Genomic DNA, 12,271 nt, shown 5'->3' with positions numbered 1-12,271 from the left:
AATGAAAACATTGTTTTGGGTAGATATGGTAGGCAGGTGTGCCCAGAAAAATTGCAGTGCAGGAACTTGTGACATTAAATTAGGATGTCTTTGATAAACTGTGATGGTTAACTCCCCCTCTCTTCTCACAGGCATTTGAACTTATCAGTGCGTCCCAGGCAGCTGCCAGCTTTGGTACGGAGTGGCATCCCTGAGGCTCTCCGTGGGGAGGTGTGGCAGCTCCTGGCAGGCTGCCATAACAATGACCACCAGGTAGAAGAGTACCGCACTCTTATTACAAAGGTAAGACCACACAAAACTTTTGTCTTTGTTAAGATACATGATTTCTAAACCTTTGTCCAAGTTGAAGCCATCACTGAAAAATACTTTTATCCTGTAACAAATTTGTCCTGTCTGTTTTTACACTCGGCTGTATTTTGATCTCTCAAACTGAAACACATTCAATTCAAACAGATTTCATCATTGATTGTTTTTTGTCTTGTACTGACCAGAGCATGTGTTACTTTTATTGTCCTTGGCAACAGTTCTTTGAAAGTACACTTCAGTGGTCGCTGATGGCCCTGTTTCACAAGTTTATCTCTCATGTGTTTCAAACTTGTGATCCATTGCTGCCCTGTAGGTCATGACAGCTGATTACTTTTGGCGTTATGTAAGTGATCTATTCATACACTTTTCTTAAGCAAAGTGTGTTAATGGTTCTGTTAAAATTAATAATCCTTAACTTCTTATAAAAACTCAATAATGTTGTAGACGAAGTAAGACAATATATATGTAACTACCTGCTTATGACCCTCTAATAGTAAGGTATCATATTTCATGAGGTTGGCTGTGTTTTTTAAGTGTGTTTTTTAAGCTGCCTGCAAAAGTCAAGAAAATGGTCAGATGAGTCGGAAACGTGATCAACGTGACTTGGTCTTGGACCTGGGCCAGAAATTGCCTTTATTTAACTGCATTCAATAGTTGGTCTAAAATTATACTTTGTTTATTATTATTATTCAATTATGATGATTTCATTTAGGGGGATTTTTTTTAATATTAGCTTTTTCATAGCTGATTGTCTTTGTTATTGTCTATGTGTCTCTTTTCTGCAGACCTGTGTTTTTATGTATGGTCAGAAATGACAGCTAGCGTTTGTTGGAGAATCATGGTGTGCATGTGAAGGTATGTCTGTGCAGCAATGTGTGTAAGGCACTGCTGTAGATGGTTAGTTCCCCTTTGCGCTGAGAACAGTGTGTTATTCAATGTAATTTTTTTCTCGGCTCCAGCTCAGTCCAGTGTTCTTATGTAAAGGCAACATCCCCAGGCAGCAAGCTGGGACCCAGGTGGTGACAAGATGTTGGTCTTGCCCTTTCCTCCACTCTTTCTCTCCTGCCTTCTCTTTTGCTCTTTTCCTCTCCCTGCATTTGCACTTTTCCTTTATTTTGCCTTACATCTCTAACATGTGATGATGAAAGAATTTACATAGTAAAAGTAAAAAAAAGAGGATAAACTCAAATAGAAAATTGACACCAAAATCACTTAGGAGCCACAATGTTAGCCATTAACATGAATGGTATGAATGGAATTTCAACTTTCAGTCAAACAACAATAACAATGAATCACAATGCCACTGTATTAATAGCCATTGGGCAGAGAGTTGGATAGGAGTTAATTGCAGAAGCACTAAAGCATTCCAGGTTTGTACGTCAGCCAACGAACCCACAGAGAAAAGTGTGGGGAACCCGTGCAGCTTTACCTGACTCTGACAGACGATTTGCGTGTTTTATTTAGTCTCCTTAGAACAAGATGAGGAAAGGTAGCCAAGAACAGTCAAAGGGGAGAAAGATTATATCTTTTTCTTCACAACAATGTTGCCTGGATTTAAAAAAACAAACAAAAAAACTAGAACTAAGACTCAAAAAGGTATTAAATAGCTCTAAAGTGTAGAAAAAAAGTATTGAAATGTATTGCATAATGGTTCTCTGAAGAGTATATCTGTTAATTAGGAAATAATTGAATTCATATTGATGTGGGTATTATTTCTGGTAATAATTAAAGCTGATGTACTAATTCATTCTTTCCCTTGTTAGCTCCTGTTTCAAAATGTGTACATACCATACTCATCCAGCTCCTAATTTGTTTTGTGTGCTTTCTGTATTCAGCCTTTGCTTGTGTGTATCTCATTGTGCTGTATTGTACTGCATGCACAGCATGTCCTAGCTAGTGCCCTCTTTTGTACCCTAACTCGGTTTGATATGTTCCACATATCTGAATGCCGGGCATTGATGGACCTATTCTTTCCCGATGGAGCCCTAACGAATTTCCCAATATGAGTCCCCTGCTGTTAAATACCGAAAGAACCATGCTAACTTTTACATTAGCTCCATAAGTCATAGTGAGTAGAAACCCGTCACGGAAAGAGTTACTAAGTCTGGCAAACGAATAATTGGTTACGAAAGATGTGAAAAACCTAACATAATGGCAGGCAAGATTTTGGATGTGATTACATATATTTTTAATGCAACCTTGATGATCAGATGCACCAGATCAGAGCTCACATTTGTCCACACTTAACACTTCAATTCGACCTGCCTGATCAGATAGTGGATATAACGTTATTCATGCACAATAGGTGCATCCAAAATGGCACTTGAGCACTGAGATCCGAACTCAACTCAACTCTGAGCCAGGCCACCTCGGCATGTGGTCTGGCTGATGGGAACCTAATGTGAGCAAGATCTAATCTCGGAGTGTACAGATTTGACAGTTAATGTGTCCTGGCATGATCGGATGATAAAAGTTGCATTGAGACATTAAGTCAAGATTAAGACAAGTGTACCCATGGCCTTTGTTATTGTGCTGAGGGGCAGTGACATTGTGACCATATTACAACATAACCGTCAACATATTTTAACAGCATAATCTATGTACAAGTGTTGCTTAACCTTCAAAGAAAATTACTCTTTCATGTTATTAACTGTAATTTGGTTGTAATAATTGAAATAATATTTAGCTATAGATATTATAGTGTACATAATCCTGTAAAAACACTGTTCAAAACCTTTTTTTTTGCATCGTAGTTTTTATATTGACAAGTTGTTGTGGATGGGCCATCGGTGAGGGGGATGGTGGGAAATAATGAGTCTTATGTTTGTGTATTTTAACAAACGTGTCATTTTTGAGAGTTTGAGAGAGCTTTAGAGTTAGCTTGTTACAGTAAAAGGAACACAGCACAATCAGATCACGCAGTTAAGTGGGTAATGATTGACTGATAACCTACTTTAGTTCATAATCGGTATCATGTTTTTGGGGCCCAAATGTTATGAGGCCTAATAGTTGGCAAACATTGTGTTAAAATATGTGGTCATGCACAGTGTGGCTCTGGGCACATTAACTATTACTCTATAAGAAGAGTAAACTGTTGACAGTATTTAAAGTAACATAGACCAGTTCATTAGCTACAGCTGTGGGACAGTGTCAGAGAGCTGTTGATTAAACTTTATAGTGATTTTTGAGGTTCTAGTTAGCTTGTGCATGTGTGGTTGATAGTGATGTGTAATATTGTTACTGCATGATATTCAACCACCTTTTTCCTACAAAAGTGGGCAAGTGTAGTCTTCTAAGGTGTGTAAATGAGCGTACACACATACGGTATGTGTAGTGTAGACAATGTGATCAGATAAACACAGGCCCGGTCCCCGGACCTGCTGCGCCAGCCTCCTGTGGAGAGCAAAAACAAGTGCTCATATCTATCTGTCTGCCTGTCTGTCTCTGTCTGACCCACATAATGACCTGTATGCCTGCCTCTCTGCCTAGCTGTCTTTATAATCGTATGTATTTGTGCACGCCTGACTCTGACTCTCTCCAACTTCTACCTAGACCTGTTTGGGCTTCTGTCAACTTGTGTTTCTTCTTGCCTCTCTCTGTCTGCCTGCTCATTTGTGTTTTGTCACACTGTCTGCTTGCTTCTTTTTTGCTTCTCTCCCATTGTCTTGTCAGCATGACGTGTCTGCTTCTTTCTTTTTTCCCCATGTGACTGTATGCCTTCCTGTCTCTGTCCCATAGGTTTATGTGCATTACTGTTCCGACTTCAGCTAAAATACTTTAAGATGTTTTTGTATTCTACTTTGAAGCCAGTTTCCCACATTATCACAAACCATATTCTTTTGCAGTTGAATGTGAACAGGCTGGAATTTTATAATAATGTTTTTGTCTGTGAGTATTTAACAACTCTCACCACCTTTGCCTGATGTTGGTATTTATGTACTAGCTCTAGGTGCACTGAAGAGAGCACAGAGATGAACATAATTAATTCTCTAATATAAAAGATTGTGTATTCTCTGTCCAGTTGCTGGAACTCTATTTATTTCTATTCTTATTAGGCATTCCTCAGATTAATAAAAACCTCAGATAGGACATCAGTTGGCCAGTTCTTTTTTATGTTTTTGTTATATCATGTTTATAAAAAAGTTTGCACGGAGTGACTGCTTATTTTTATATTTATATAAAAACAGAACCGAATTATCAGGATTATGAGCCACCAGCTGGGTGGTGGTGGATGGTGGGTGTTAATAATAATCCGATGGAAGTCAGCCAGTATGGCACTTGCAAGTTAACTATCTGATTATTTAAATAGTGCTTAGCTTGTCAAACAGATTATTTAAATAGTGCTTAGCTTGTCAAACAGATAATATATCACATTTTCGATGATTTATTAATTTTGTTATTTAAGTAACAACACAGAACATTGGCTGAATTCTACAGATGAAAGCGTTCATTGTATTCTACCCCAACAATAACCACAGCAATAAAGAGCAAACATTATCTTAACATAACACATAATTAACATACTCAGCTTTTTTCTTTTCCTTCAAACCATACATGCTTTACAGAAGTTTAGGACCATTGTGTTGTTGCCAAGTTTGTTGACAGGCAATGAGGAAGCAAGTTAGACAGCTAACAGGACGAAGTTATGCTCAGCCTGGCAACCAGCTAAGAGTACATCACGCTCTTCCTTCTTCCTCGTTCTCATAGCTCCCTGAGTTGTTATTGCAATATTGTATGCATTTTTCTTTCACCTCTTCCTCCACTCACCTATGATGAGCTCTGTGTTACTTTTGAGTCTCTTCCTTTTCTCTTATTCCTCTTCTTTTTCAACAGTTTTTGTCGTACGGTCATCTATTTTTAGCTCCTCGTGTGGTGGGCAGAGCAGGTGCGTGAAAGCATGGGAGTGTGTCTGGATTGTGGGGGAGAAAGGTGCAGGCTGGTGTGTGTGTGTGGCTGTGTGGGTATGTTTTGGTCTCCATCACGCTACACCAAATTGCCCTGCACGAGACACTGCAGTCTTCAGAAAGCCATTAGTATGAGGATCTAGCAGCACTAAATCTGACAGTGATTACTAACCACTGATGTTTCTAATTGTCCAGGATTGTGAGTAATTAAATGCAATCAGCACATCATATGATCTAAAAATAACTGACTTGGTAATTGTTCTAGCACAGATTCAGTGGCTCTTTACAGAAGGACTGACTGGGACTTGCTATAGCTAACATGTTTGAGAAAATGAAATACTAAGTGTTCAACTGAGTCCTTTAGAGCCCTGCAAAACAAATCTGGCTGTTGCTGTTGCCTGGAGGGAGATTAAAAGATGACTGGTGAGGTCATGCTACCTGGGTGTAGCTGACTGTGTCAAAGCAACTCTCATGCTAAGTGGAGGCACAGCATCTGCTGATGCATGCAAAAGTAAGTAGTTAAGTAGTTACCACTTAATACTGTAGATTTGTAAGTGTCTATACAGTTATAGTCTCTCTGTCTTGCTCTTTTAGAGACACATGCATAGAGTTGCATATAGAGTTGCAAAGAAAAAAAACACGTAGGCCATTGTGTAATGATACATTACATAAGTTCCATTGTTAAACAAGGTTTACTTGTAAAGACAAGTACTGTGTGAGCATGTGCTTTTATTAGAATGTGATGTTATTTCAACGTATTCAGGGCATATTACAGGGCTAGTAAGATGTACATTTTTACATTATTATTAATGATAAAACAGTTCTATACATATAATTTAAAGCAATTAATTTCTCCGTTAGACAACGTGGCCTTAGAAAATGTTAATTTTATTCACTAGACTTTTATTTTTTATCTGAACTTTCTGAACTCCCTCCATTGAAGTGCACCTTTGAGTCTCTTCTTTACTTGCAGTTTGCACCTAGAAGCCAGAGCCAGTTACTAATTGCATAATTACTTGATGCGTTGGTGAATCAGCTACAAATTACACGCAGGCTGGGTGCAAATTAAATTATTTTCACTGTGCTTTCATGTATTTAAATCTGTCTCTCAGTCTCTTAAGCTTTTATGTTGCTGCTGTTTATTATTAGTAGGTTACAAATATATTTGTTTTATTCAGTTTACGGTGTATGGAGTACCAGCATGAACAAATCAGAGAGTCCGTAAAGATGCAGTTATGGCTTCCTTAATAAACAATTAGAGAAAGTTTTAACACATTAGACTGGATGAATTATATCACAAGAAACTAAAGACTATCTGTTAAATAATGTCACTGTCTGTGCTTTATAAATACAGAAGCAGATTATAAACCCACACTGATACAGTGAGATCTGATTTCTCTGTGCAGCAATAAGCACATACTTTGTGTATAGTAGTCCACATGCGAAGATGCACAAAACTGTAGGGAAAGCCGCTTTCCTGTCCTGTATGTCCTTGGTTTACAATCAGATTAAAAATAGAAATATTTCCCGTAAACTGCACCCAGGCATGCATTTGTTTCCCTGCAAACAAATACAATACCTTTTCTGCACTGCAGAAAGACAATGTCCATTCTTACAACTCAAAAATGTCCTATCTTTTGGGAGTGAGGTGAGAGGCTACTGAGATGTTAACAGTCAAAAGAGCTGGGTTAACACTGAATGTTACTAATTTTAACAGTGTGAAACAGTATGTTTGAATTTTAGGGCAATTATGAGAACCACTGGCATAGAAAAAAACAGGGAGGGGTGAGAGGGTTGGGGAAAGAGGCAAGCCTCGTGCCCTTGCAGTTAATCATTGGTTGGAGCCACAGGGAAGGGGAGGGGCCTCAGTGTCACTGTTTCTGTAGAGCGAGAGGCAGAGGGAGCAAGAAAGAGAGAGACAGCAAAGGAGGATAAATGAACACGGGGGGTTCTCCCAGCATCGGTATGCCTGCCTACCTCATTTCCAGTCCAGACACAGTTGCTGCTCCTCTGGATAGAAATAACAGCTGAGGTGTGTTTGCATGTGTGTGCGCATGTTTTAAATATCAGTCACTCCGTGCACCGCCTTCATTCTCTCAGCTAACGCCAGTCTGCTGTGATTTTACTGCGAAGGACCAGACAGAAACTGTGACAAGAGCAAGCGGACATGGAGGAGTGGTGAAAAGAGGGGTAAAGGAGAGCCAAGAAACACAAGGAAAAAAGAAGAAACAGGAGAGAGAAGCAGAAGGACAGAATAAAAAGGAGATATTATGCTTAATGTCTCCTTCCCTCAATTCATTAACGCAGCGCATTACACAATAATGTCTTTTCATTGTAAGCTGTGACTCTGTGGACTATAGACACATAAGAGCTTCAATCAGTGCTTTCTGCAGCTGCAGGAGATGTTGAAGACATCTTTGACTTTATAGGGAGCGGAGGCATTTCAAGCATAGATTGGACTAGAATTCCTTTAAACAAAGTCACATTCTGTTTTTGTTTTTTTTCCTCCTTTTTGTGCCTTCAGCTGGGAAGTTGGCTTTACTGAATAAAAGGACTACACACATTTCTTTTTGTGTGTTAATCTGTTTTTAGCTGGTGGTTTTATAGCTTTGTGTAAAACCACAACTGCCTGCACCGAGGACAAACCCAGGGGGCTTCCTCACCTCTCGCTGTCCTTTCCATCCCTCCTGCATTTGAAATGGCAGATGGCAGCAGTCTCATCATGGAACCTCAGCATGCATCTTTTTGTTTGGACTGAAACCATACAGCTACAAGATGATGAATTCCTCCCTGGATCCACTGAACCAAAGCTCTGCTGACCCGTCAAACTTATCTGCTCCCTTCTGCCTGCTTGAGATAGGCTATTCCCAGATTTTCACCACTTGCCTGCTTGAAGTCTCTATCATACTTCTCCTCACTGTTCTCATAATTTCTGGTAACCTGGTGGTGATTTTTGTGTTTCACTGTGCCCCCTTGCTTAGCCAGCACACCACCAGTGCTTTCATTCAGACTATGGCGTACGCTGATCTGCTGGTGGGGGTCAGCTGCCTGTTCCCCTCTCTGTCCCTCCTCCATCACCTCAAGGGCCTCAACCCCAAACTCACCTGCCAGGTGTTCGGGTACATGGTGTCTGTTTTGAAATCAGTTTCAATGGTGTCGTTAGCGTGTGTGAGTGTAGACCGCTACATTGCCATCACACGACCTCTGACTTATGCATCCCTGGTGACACCTTGTCGAATTCGATGCTGCATCGTTCTAATATGGTTGTACTCTGCTATAGTGTTTATCCCATCTTTTCTGGGGTGGGGGAAACCTGGTTACCACGGGGATGTGGTGGAGTGGTGCGCAGTTGAGTGGAGGACTCGTCCGGCCTTCACAACCTTTATTGTTGCACTGCTCTACGCCCCAGCTGCTCTCACTGTTTGCTATACCTACGCCAACATCTTCAAGATCTGCCGGCAGCACACCCGGGAGATCAGCGAGCGCCGTGCACGATACAAACCCCAACAGCTGCAGGGCCCAGGACTGACAGTGGGATCTGCGTTCAAGGACAACAGTGCAGTAGAGCAAGGGCAGTTCCCCCACTTGTCTCAACCACAAAAATCGCAACCACAGTATCAGCAGCCCACATCAACATACCCAGACAAGCGATACGCTATGGTACTGTTCCGCATTACCAGCGTGTTTTATCTCCTCTGGTTGCCCTACATCCTCTACTTTCTGTTGGAGAGTGGAGGGATCTATCACCACCCTGCAGCCTCATTCCTAACCACATGGCTTGCCATCAGCAACAGCTTCTGTAACTGTCTCATCTACAGCCTCTCCAACTCTGCCTTCAGGAAGGGCCTCAAACGTCTCTGCTCCTTCTGTTTACAGCGCAGTGGCAGTGGCTTCGGGGTTAGGAACACTAAAAAGGCTTTTGTTGGTTCTGTTGAAAAAGGAGTGCCGGCGTATGGATACGGACATGGGGAAATAGGATTTGACACAACATGTCATGTGTAGAGCACACATAGAGGAAACCCTTGTGCCAAATTGGCATTTGAACTTTTTAAAAGCCTGATGTGATTGCTGTAATGTCTCCTCTTTTAAGCTTAAATGTGCTGTAAAGAGATGGAAGGAGGCATTGATCCGTCACTGCTGTTTCTGTCTCATTTGGAGGTTACACAGGCGTCCTCTCTGCAGACGCCACAGCTAGCAATGATAGAGAAAGGGAGTCGAGCAAAACACTGAAGGAGAAAAGGCCTAAATAGCCCTGCAAGGTGTTTTAAAATGGTCCTAGAAACCCAGCATACTGTACTGTGTATGGACATGGGTGATGGATGGAAAGGTTTGGGAAGGAGGAGAAAAAGGTGTCTAAAAAATCTCTGGCGAAATTAACTCTTTTGAGGTTAAACACCATTTTTATCTAGCAGTTTCCTTTAATGGCAAGTGAATCCTTCACTTATTTTGCCAAAACAACAAAAGTTCCAAGAAAAGTGTTCTGAAAGACTGTATGTGAAACAATGTGACCTTTGTTGCCAGATTATCAGCGCAGTATGAGTTAAATGCAAAAAAGAAGACAGTTGATGCTGTGTTTTTGTAATGTGATGCTGAGGTGAAGCTCTTTAAATGTTTTTACGTGCTCCTAGTATCTGAATACAAAAAATGATGCAACTGTTTGTATTTGTTGTTGACTGATTGATCGAGCTTAGTCAGTCAAAAAGAAATGGAAAGAAAAATTGTAGGTCTAGACTTAGTACATAGTATGTAGTAGTAGGTCATTTTCGAATTTGTTTGCATTGACTGAAGTGATTATGCTTTGTCAGCATCAAGACATCTATATTATCAACTTTGAAATTTCAGATTGTTATAATTTTATGATCAATGTAATGTCTTTTACTAGGTCGTAGGTTCCCACATTGAGGCGGCTGTTTGTAATATATGAGATGAGATGCTATCCAGCTTGGGTGTACGACTGTTAACCTGACAAACTGCAAACATTATTTTCAGTTAATTTATCGTTCAGTTTCATTGCACCTTTGTTGTTTTGATTATGTAACTAAACTTATTTCATAAGACTCTGATCAGACAGAGCAAATGTTTTGCAGGTTGCCTAGTAATAGTAGTAAATGATGTCGCTCAGAGTAGAAGTTATATCAACATGAGGCGTTTAGGGTGGTGTTGCAAAAACGCAAGGCACATACAGTGGAAAAACGCAAGGTGCTCAGGCTCCCAAAAGCAGTGAGCAAAATGCTCAATTCACCTTGAAAACAATTTTAAAAAGCCGCCCCAGGCTGCTTAAACACGCTCTGTCTGATCGGGCCTAACTGTGTCCAAGGAAAAGCAAGACCAAGGCTTTTGATCAGTGGTAAAAATGTTAAGCTCTTAGATGAATGACCCTTGAACTGTGATCCTGACCCCCCTGTCTCTGGGATTGGCTGAGAGTAATAGTCTAATGAGAAGTCTTATGTGATTGTGGAAATATAATATACATGTTCTTGCGAATAATTACCTTGTTACAAACCTAGGTGTATGCTGTATTGTGACTGCATTATTCTGCCCACTTTCAGGGACTAGTACACACACACACACACACACACACACACACACACACACACACACACACACACACACACACACACGCACGTGGGTTCTTTTTACTCTTAACTTGATATTTAATACAAATTTATCAAAGCCAATAATACGTCAAAAATGACTCCAAGTGTACATACTGTGTCATAAACTCAAACATTGTGAACCATTAACTCTATTTTGAACCATGGAGAATCATTTTACAGTTTATTTAGGTGCAGAAAATCTAACTTTATAAATTTTATCTAATCTACCAAAGAAAGTTTATTTGGTTAAATGATATTGTTTTCAAAATATCTAACGTGAAGATTTAGTTAAGTGCGTAAGTTTAATAAGAGGGGGTTTTACACAAACTTTGTGTAGTTCCACTGCACTGTGTTGGCCCAGTGATGCCTTGTCCGCATAAATATGACTGTTTCAGTAAAGTGATATATTGTTGCCTTGATATACAAATGAAAATGAACTGTTGGGAAAGTATTTTCCTTACATTTAGTGAGGGCTTAATTTATAGACGTGCAACTGTTTTTAGAGGCAACAGCACAGACTGGAAATAATAAAAATTTACATTAGCCAGCCTAAGTTCCACACTTCGTACAGAATATCCTGAACCCCATCTGTTGTGTAATGTCATTGTTAATTCAGTTACTCTCTTGTGTAAAACTGAAATCAACCAGGAACAAACACATGACTCAAAACTGTTAATATTGTTTGTATTTTAAATTATTTGTTTGTGTGTGCATAGGAGTGTTTGAGTGTGTGTATGTAGGTGTGTTAGGATGTGACCACTGGCTGAATTTAACTGTTTACAGTGTTCTAGCAAGGGTGCTGACAGTGTTTCATTGCTTTATTAGCTGCACATCACGTCTCTCGAATACACTGTATTTTGTGAGTGTACTGAATGTGAGTATGATGTGCTATTGTGGTAGATTAATGTTGTCTTTAAATATTTTGGCTGTCATCTGTGAAGCATTGCCAAATATTGTAATCTTTCCTCTTTGTACCATCTTTTGTTCAGAATGGTGTATTGAATGTCTGATTGCCAAACTACAGAAATGTATTTTTGTAAAATTATTTAGTTCTGACTATTCTCTTGTGAAATGTTGCAAAATCTAAGTAGGTTTAGTAGCATGATTGCCTATTGAAATGATTGAAGATGTGTCTTAGTGAAGATCCATTTATTTTACTTGGGCAGTTTCTGTTAAGGTGTCTCTAAGTTCACCACTAAAAATATATAATTTCCCACAGAAGTTAATGGTACAATTCCTCAGAAATGTGTAAGATTTAGGTCAAAGTATCTTGGTAAATTATTGTGCCAAAACATTAGCATTCACACACATTCCCTTTTTTTCCTGTGGTAAAATGGTCAACTCATGTTCTCAAGGGAACAACACTCTGGTGATGGTGTCAAGGTGCAGTGCCATGTTGGTTAGGATAAGGCCATTTGTAGGTTAAATGCAGCCTTCCATGAGAGAGAGAGAAATTATTGTTCA

General features: G+C 39.8%; 2 protein-coding genes across 4 annotated transcripts in view; both read left to right on the top strand.

Annotated features, from left to right (window-relative positions):
- The window catches only part of rabgap1 (RAB GTPase activating protein 1), a 78,720-nt gene that overhangs the window by 32,210 nt on the left and 34,239 nt on the right, over nt 1-12,271 (top strand). For all 3 annotated transcript variants that reach the window (XM_028600831.1, XM_028600830.1, XM_028600829.1), the window contains one exon: nt 132-282. In XM_028600831.1, coding sequence (XP_028456632.1) covers nt 132-282 — 151 coding nt within the window. The remainder of the gene's footprint in view (nt 1-131; nt 283-12,271) is intronic.
- LOC114570528 (probable G-protein coupled receptor 21) lies at nt 7,971-9,294 on the top strand. Its single transcript, XM_028600833.1, has one exon. It carries the CDS (start codon nt 7,986-7,988, stop codon nt 9,210-9,212), a length of 1,227 nt encoding a protein of 408 aa, XP_028456634.1. The 5' UTR covers nt 7,971-7,985; the 3' UTR covers nt 9,213-9,294.

The sequence above is a fragment of the Perca flavescens genome, chromosome 16 (assembly GCF_004354835.1).
Source record: "Perca flavescens isolate YP-PL-M2 chromosome 16, PFLA_1.0, whole genome shotgun sequence".
NCBI classification, from domain to species: Eukaryota; Metazoa; Chordata; class Actinopteri; order Perciformes; family Percidae; genus Perca; species Perca flavescens.
The sequence above is the reverse complement of the archived record's forward strand: the minus strand, read 5'-3'. Positions and strand labels throughout refer to the sequence as shown.

Bases quoted from the DNA above. Each gene is read 5' to 3' on its own strand.
- LOC114570528 (XM_028600833.1), top strand. From the start codon at position 7,986: ATGATGAATTCCTCCCTGGATCCACTGAACCAAAGCTCTGCTGACCCG.